This window comes from Taeniopygia guttata, chromosome 23 (genome assembly GCF_048771995.1).
Source record: "Taeniopygia guttata chromosome 23, bTaeGut7.mat, whole genome shotgun sequence".
In the NCBI taxonomy this organism is placed as follows: domain Eukaryota; kingdom Metazoa; phylum Chordata; class Aves; order Passeriformes; family Estrildidae; genus Taeniopygia; species Taeniopygia guttata.
Window position 1 is genome coordinate 6,859,393 of NC_133048.1, and position 7,979 is coordinate 6,867,371.

Below are 7,979 nucleotides of genomic sequence, written 5' to 3' on the forward strand. Positions count from 1 at the left end.
TATCTGATATACTTGCTAAAGAGATACTAGAGCTGCAAGAATTTTGTTGCCACTAAGATTGTTCTCATTCCTCCCCACCTTACAGATGCATTTGCTTTCTGATTTCATGTTTCCTTATAGATAAGCTTCATTTGGAGCATTGTTACACCAAAAAGCAGATGCCAGTTGCTGTTAGAGTTAATCTGAACTAACTCTGAGAAGATGGAGAGGACTGATCCTGAACTGGGATCTGCCCTTTTTTTTGGTTTCCCAAGTGCACGTCTCACAACCTATGAGCTTCCAGCTCCCGCCTTGGGGGATTGGAGCCTCTTGGTGGAAAGTTTCACTTTGAGCTGTTCCTCCCTCAGACCCCAGCACCCTTGAAACAAGTGAGGAAATTGAGATCGCCTATCCCATCACCTGTGGGGAGAGCAAAGCCATCCTTCTCTGGAAGAAGTTTGTCTGTCCAGGAATTAATGTCAAGTGTGTGAAGGTAAAGGAGAAACTCCCAGTGGATTCCTTTCTGCTTTTCAGGTGTGCTGGTTGGCCTCCACAGGAATTCCTTAGTTTTTGTGTTTCATCCTGAATCCTTGGATTGTTGGTGCCAAAGTTGTTTTTTGATGGGGAGAAGCATGGAAAGAATGGATTAAGGAGGGAAGGATATCAACCATTTTGTATTTCAGTGGTATTGGCCCTTGAGGAAGGACTGAAGGCAGGCAAGAGATACGTGTTGAGATCTGGCAGAGCTTTGCCTCCTCCCTTTTCCTCAGTGTCCTGGTACTTCACTCCTGTCACTTGCTTGTCAAGCAGGTGGCATTGAGAAGGTGTTACCTTTTCCCACCTGAGACCATGGCAGTGTGACAGCCAAGCCCCTTGTGCTCCTGCCCCTCAGCAGGAACTACTCAAGTCACTGGAGCAGGGCAGAATGGATGCTCAAGGGAAGACCTGTGGCAGCTGGATGCTGCTGGGCCATTGGATGTAACAGAAATCTCCTGTAATGATCTCCAAAATGACCATACATGTTCATAGGAGATTGTTTTGTTCATATAAAGTCTTCAGGGCTGTTTTTGGCCTAACCAAAATGGCTGTGAATGCCTAGAGCTGTGAGCATTGCTGTGCCCAGGGGATCAAAGCTGGGAGGGATCTGAGAAGCAGCTCTTCTCTGTGGGTGGAAGTGGGGGCTCAGATGAGCTGTGTTGGATGTCCCAATCCTCCCTGTTTGCTGAGCCTTTGCTTGTCTCATTACCAGTTCAATGACCAACTGATTAGCCCAAAGCACTTTGTTCACCTGGCTGGGAAGTCTACCCTGAAGGATTGGAAGAGAGCCATTCGCCTCGGAGGAATCATGCTAAGGTATTTGACCCCTGTCCAACTTCAGAGCTCCACCCGTGCAGCTGCAGGACCCCCAGCAGGCATTTTGTCTGCCTTGTAGTCCCCATGGAGTCCCACACTACCTGGGCCAGCAGCCTGCAGAGATCCTGGCTCCATGATGTGAGGGTCAGGATCCCTCACCCTGGACAGAAGTGGCGTTGCCTGGGGAACCTGGGGTGGAACAGGACTGAAAACATGTGTGTGAAGCTGGAGGTCTCTTGTGCTTGCCATTTGAAAGCCCTGCAGGAGATTTTTTTGGGTGCAGAGTCGCCCTAGGATCTCCCTTTCTCTTTCCTTCCCATGACCATAGCATTCCGAGGTGGAATACTCCCTTTTGTCTCTAGGCTGAGATTTTAGCTGAGCCTGATTCTATCCCCACTCCCTGCACAGGAAGATGATGGATTCTGGGCAGATTGACTTCTACCAACATGACAAAGTTTGCACCAACACCTGTCGAAGCACCAAGTTTGATCTTCTGATCAGTAGTGCCAGAGCACCAGTGCCAGGGCAGCAGAGCGTGGTGCAGACTCCAACCTCAGCTGATGGTAGGAAACCAGTTACCAATGCCATGGGAACTTCCCTCTGATGCTCCTCTCCCTCCTACACACACTTTACACCTTCCTCCTGGGCACATCAGGGCAGTCCCACCAGGAGATTGCTCTGGTTTCTGGGAAGGAAAATGCTTCTTTTGTCTGTTTGGAGAAGTCTTGGCAGCATCTGTCAGGGAGCTCTGCTCTGTGGGACTGTGAAGGTTGGAAAACAGCTGGCATCAAGAAGCTGCTTTCCAGAGAGGCAGCCTTCATAGCCCAGAGAAGGATTGAGAGTCTTGTAGGTGTCTTTGTTCTGGGATCCTCATGGGAGCAAACACTTATGAGAGCTTGCACAGCATTTTCTGATATATTTCCCATTTGGGAGTCTGTTATTAAGGCATGAGTTGGTCTCAGGAGTGAATTTAGAAATTATGTCCTTCTTCAGAACATCCATGAACAGGATGTGGTGGTTGGACATGATTTGATTGTCATTCCAGCTGCAAGTTCTCAGTGATCCTGTGCTCCAGAGCAGATATTGATCTCTTTGCTGAGGTTAAGGGAGAAGACTGTTCCCAACTGTACCACATTGTTAAGCTGGGTGGGTTACATTTCTCTGAGCCCCTGGGTGGGTGACATGGCAGAATTGTCTATAGGATAAGGAGAATCTCTTGGAAAGCACCATAGCCAACTTGTGGCTGCACATTAGTTAGTCCCAAATTTGATCCAGAAACTTAGAATTTCATCAGATCCATTTCCCTTTTATAAACCAGCTGGGACCCCAGCTCCATTTTATGAGGAATTAGGGGTGCAGAGCTTCCTGTGGATGATGCAAGGGGAGAAGGGTGGCTGGGCTGAACGTTATGAGTTCCCTTCTTTATTCTGCTCCCTTTCTGCTCCCTTGAGCCGGGACTCCACTGTGCAAGGCATATGGTTTTCCCTTCAGAAGCTCCAGAGCTTTTCACAGTCACAGTTCCAATGAGAAGCGGCAATATTTGCTTTTAACTGTTTTGGTTGAAAGAAGCCAAGCACAAACCTGACCCAAAGAGTGAAAGAGAGCCTGGAGAGAACTGAGGGGTTAGGAAGCAAAGCAGGGATTCAGGCTATCAGAGGGAGCTGATGAGGGCTTTCTGGCAGGGAGCATCACCCAGATTGCACTGTCAGAGGAGAATATGGAAGAGGGGATAGAGTGGAACTCAGCTCTGACAGCTGCTGTCACCATGGCCACTGAGGAAGGCATGAAAAAGGACATGGATGAGATTTCAGGTAAGCTTTGGCTGCTTGTTGGGTGTTTTTTTTCCCTCTCCTCCCCTGTTACATTTTGGAAACCTAAATCTTGCAAATAAGTAAAGTTTGGGCAATGACAAAGCCGTACCTCAGCCCCTTGGATCTCCAGCATTACCCAGGCATCCAGGCTTTCTGCCAATGGAACTTCTTATCACTGTAGGACTTTGGCCCTGGCCTCATGGCTGATGGCTAATCCCTCAGATCAGATGTTACTTGTTGCAGTGAGGGGGTTTTCTGTTTTAGTCCAAGGATCTGAAACACATCTGCCAGCCTGGAGCCAGGCTGGAACCAACAAAGAGTAATGTTTGTTCCCTGTCAACTCTCTGTTCCGCGTCTCTCTGGCCTTCCATCCCTTTGTTCTATCAGTATGGAAGCTTAGTTAGAATGTCCTCAAATAATTATTTTAAGCTCTGCACCTTGCAAAAATATGAAAAGCTGCCTTAGAATTAATGGACTTGCTTAAAAACCTGTCCCTGATTTGCTGCCTGAGTCCATTTGGGTTGGTTATTTTTTTCACATGTCCTGTCCACCCCAGTAGCCAAGCTACCGTGCAAAGGTAGTCACCTTGAAAAGATACGCTTGCCTGAGAAGTTTAAGGTTGCCCTGTGGGAGAAATGCCAAATGCTTGTATATATTGACTGCTTTTCCTCCTCTTTTGTGCCAGAGGACACGCTGATGTTCTGGAAAGGAATAGCTGATGTGGGGCTGATGGAAGAGGTAGTGTGTAACATCCAAAAGGAAATAGAAGAAGTCCTAAGAGGTGTGCAGCAGCGGTTGGGTCAGGCTCCCTTCCAGATGACAGGTAGGTTGTGAGGAAGAAGCCTCAAAAGGGCAGTTGCAGGCAAAAAAAAAAAAAAAAGCAGTGCTAAGAGTCCATTCCACCATGTGAAGCTGGTGAGTCAGCATGAGGAGCAAGTTCCAATCATTTGCTGAGTTGTGGGAGCATAGTCTGTGTTCTCAGCCTGCCCAGCTGTGAAGTGTCTGCTTCAAAGCACAAGGATACACCATTCCATCCTGTTCCCTGAGCAAAGTGACCCTGGCAGCTTGCTCGGACCATCAGATGACTGTCCACAGCTCCCAGCCGTGATGGAAGCTTTCCCAGAGTCGCTTCAACTGGAGTTACTCAAACACTTCTCTGTGACACTGCAGGCCTAAACAGGTCCTGCCCCCTCACTTCTTGTTCTGCTTTCACTGGTTCCAGAAAACCTGTTTTGGGGGGCTGAACCAGATGAGGGAAATTATCTGGGTTAAAATTAAATCCCCTTCCCTTTTCAGGGTTATTTTTAATTTGTAACAAGCTCCCTAATCTGGTTCAGCACATGCCCCTGTGAATATCTCTTGTTGATGCTCTTCCTGGGAGAACAGCCATGTAGCCACAAACTTCATTTTACCCAGGTTATTTTTTTTTTAATTTTCTAATTTAACTTTGGGCTGGCACATTTTTGTGTCTGGTAGGTGTCAGGTTTTGAGAACGGTTAGTGATGAAAGTCAGTGGATTATAATAGACATTTTCCACAGCTTTCAGTGGAGCTTGTCATGTTAATGACACTGTCAGGAGCATGGGGTGATGATTTGTAGGTGGAGAGCTCGTTTGTATCTCTGTGGTTGCAAATTACACTTTCATTTGCAGCAGTTAGGAGCTGCTTGAGTGACACAGCTCTGTCCAATTTGCTTCATCGTGTGAATGGGATTATTTAATCCTGGCATGTCAGAAGGATGAGGGGGTTGTGTTTCCTTTTTTTTTAGCTAGCCCTTCTGAAAGAACAGAGAGAGTTTTAAAAAGCAGTAGAAAATTTTTGGTGTAACAGGAGCATCTTTTGAGTGCCCAAGTCTTAACGTCCCTGTGTCCTTTCCTTGGAGATGCTGCAGTCCTGAACAATGTCGCCCATACATTTGGCTTAATGGACACAGTCAAGAAGGTACTGGACAACAGGAAAAACCAGACAGAGCAAGGAGAGGAACAGTTTCTTTACACACTGGCAGGTAAAGTGCCTAACAACAGTTCACATCCTGCTGCTACTCTTGGGAATGGACATGACTCATTTTTCCCAGTTAATTAGGGTTAGTGTTCAGTACAGGCTGCCCCAAAATAAGTGCATCCCAATCCCTTTCTGTCCTAGCGCTTGAATGAAATTTCCTCTCTCCCCTGTCTTACAGAGAGCAGTTGCTTGGGACGTTGGACAGCCCAAAGTCTGTGCCCTTTGCTGCAGTTGGGGTGCTGCAGGCATGAGTCCAATTCCCTCAGGACCTGCCAGCTCAGTGCTGTGCCATGGTCACCTGAGCTGTGGACAGTGTTGTGCTATACCCAAGCTAATAAGCGTCTCTGAGTATGGGGTGCTGAGCTTCTGCTTGTCTTGGCTATCAGGGCTATGTGCTTGTCTTATGGTGCTATTGGGTGTCCTGCTCAGCTTCCTCTGAGCTGAAGCCACTGACTGACCTGGGATCCCCAGAGCTGCTCACTGGATGTGTCTCCCTCCTCACCATGTACTGTAGGATCTGTTGGTATCTGAGATGTTCTAGTCCCCTATTGCCCTGGATAAATGAGGTCAGTGTGCTACTCTGGCTCCCAGTGTTCCCACTGATAAGTGTTGAGGGAGATGTTTCATTGACCCAGGCATCCTGCTGGTTATCCCCAGTGCAGGTGCTTGGGTCCTGGGGAGGTGACCCAGCCAAGCTCAGGAAGCAATTTGAACTGCCTGGGGGGGGGTTTATCCACTCTCCCTTGCAGGTGGGTTTAGCTTGTGGGGAGCAGAAATGTCCATTGCTTTGTCAGTAGGAGTAGCCAACATGTGTGGAATATAACCTGTGTCTTACCCGAGTGCTGGCAGCTGGTACGTTGACTGGGTCTATGTAGGTGGCAGAAAAACCTACCCTTTTCCTTCAGTGCCATTTGATCTTGAGGGAGAAGCCATGATCAGGTTCACTGGGTGGTTGGGTGACCTCCTGTCACAAACCTGGGAGTGATGGTTCTGGAACCCCAGGAGCGCCTACTTACCCTGCTGTGACATGTTGCTCAATCATTCCCTATGCAGATCTGGAGCGGCAGCTGGAAGAACAGAAGAAACTTGCCAGGGACCAGAAGACCAAGTCCCAAACTATCCAGAACGTGGTGCTGATGCCCATGAGCACTCCCAAGCCTCCTAAGAGACCCCGTCTGCAGCGCCCAGCCTCCGCTACCATCCTTAGCCCCTCCACCCCAATCCAGCAGCCTCAGTTCACTGTCATCTCCCCCATCACCATCGCACCCGTTGGACAACAGTTCTCAGTGGGCAACATCCCAGTGGCAACCCTCAGCCAAGGCTCCAGCCCCGTGACTGTTCATACCTTGCCATCTGGCTCCCAGCTCTTCCGATATGCCACCGTGGTTTCATCCTCCAAGACCAGTTCCTCGGACACCGTCACCCTGCACCCATCCTCCAGCCTGGCACTGCTGAGCTCAGCAGCCATGCAGGACACTGGGGCCCTGGCAAATGTGGCAACCATGGTCAACCCTGTGGAACTGGTGGCCATGGAGTCTGGCATCACTTCCACCATCCAAGCTGTGGAAAGCACCTCAGACGATGGGCAGACCATCATAGAGATCGACCCGGCGCCAGATCCTGAGGCAGACACAGACGAATCAGAGGGCAAAGCTGTGATCCTGGAGACAGAGCTGAGGACTGAGGAGAAAGTGGTGGGAGATGTGGAAGACCATCAGCACCAGGTCCATAATGTGGAGATTGTGGTCTTGGAAGACTAATGGGGAAGACAAGCATCAGTTAGGGGAAGAGCTGGGAATTTGTTTTATTTCAGGCTTTTTTTTTAAGTATCTTTTCCAGCCACCCCATTTATTACCATGGATATTTTCCTTGTACTGTATATTTTATATATATATATATATGTATATATATATATATGTATATATATATATATATATATAAAGTTGGGGGTTTTTTTGAAAACAAAGCTGGAGAAACACGTGAGACTTGGATAAGGCTCCGTCTCCATTGAGCACTGAACAATACCGCTTGTGGCAGGGTGAAGGAGAGACTGGATCTCTGCTGGACAACCCAACCAGGAGGAACTAGCCATGCCTCAGTGCTTCTGCTCCAGGGCTGCCCTGGCCGGGAGACTTTATTTGAGAGACAATAACACTTGAGTGTGGATGTGGCTGTGAGAAGGGGTGACGGATTTGGGGTGGAACAGGTACCTCATTTGTATTTTTATTTTCCCCAGGGAAAGGGAATTCTGTCAGACCCTTCATTGTCACCTCAAATGGAATTTTTTTATTATTTTTCTTTCTTTGGGGAGGCTGACAGTACAATGAATTTACTGTCCATGTTCTCCTCCTCCACACAAAATTGTTTTTATATCTCTATTTTTTTGTATTTGTTTGCTCTCTCCCTTCCCTTGTCCAGAGCTCTCAGCTGCAAAACCCTGGGACCTTCTCTCAGGGTCCCTGTATCCCAATCCCTCCTCTTCCCATGGCACTTTTCCCCCATCCCTTTCCCTGCCTGGCAAGGCTTGGTGATGCAAACACCGCCTGAATACTCCAAGATTACTTCAGCCTTTTGTATAAGGCAAAGAATATCAACTCAAACTCAAACCCAGATCCTCCCCCTTGGCTGCTCAGCATCACAGGGACCTTTCAGGGTGTACAAAGCATGTTGTGCTGTTGCTTTCTGGGAGAGCCAGATTTTGGATCAGGACAGCTTCTGTTTACACTGTGTGCTGAGGCTACTCCGTGCTTGTCGCTACTTGTTTGGTGGTTTTATTTTTGTATTATTTTTTCTTCTTTCTTCCTATTATCTCTTGGCAGGGTTAGAACTGGCACAT

The 7,979-nt window shown here is 48.1% G+C and overlaps 1 protein-coding gene across 3 annotated transcripts in view; it reads left to right on the forward strand.

Moving 5' to 3' along the window:
- GMEB1 (glucocorticoid modulatory element binding protein 1) overlaps nucleotides 1-7,979 on the forward strand; it is a 30,599-nt gene that overhangs the window by 3,451 nt on the left and 19,169 nt on the right. For all 3 annotated transcript variants that reach the window (XM_072917978.1, XM_072917977.1, XM_072917979.1), the window contains exons 4-10: nucleotides 348-472; nucleotides 1,229-1,332; nucleotides 1,741-1,895; nucleotides 3,015-3,143; nucleotides 3,829-3,966; nucleotides 5,025-5,147; nucleotides 6,197-7,349. In XM_072917978.1, coding sequence (XP_072774079.1) covers nucleotides 348-472; nucleotides 1,229-1,332; nucleotides 1,741-1,895; nucleotides 3,015-3,143; nucleotides 3,829-3,966; nucleotides 5,025-5,147; nucleotides 6,197-6,903 — 1,481 coding nt within the window. In that variant the 3' untranslated portion in view covers nucleotides 6,904-7,349. The remainder of the gene's footprint in view (nucleotides 1-347; nucleotides 473-1,228; nucleotides 1,333-1,740; nucleotides 1,896-3,014; nucleotides 3,144-3,828; nucleotides 3,967-5,024; nucleotides 5,148-6,196; nucleotides 7,350-7,979) is intronic.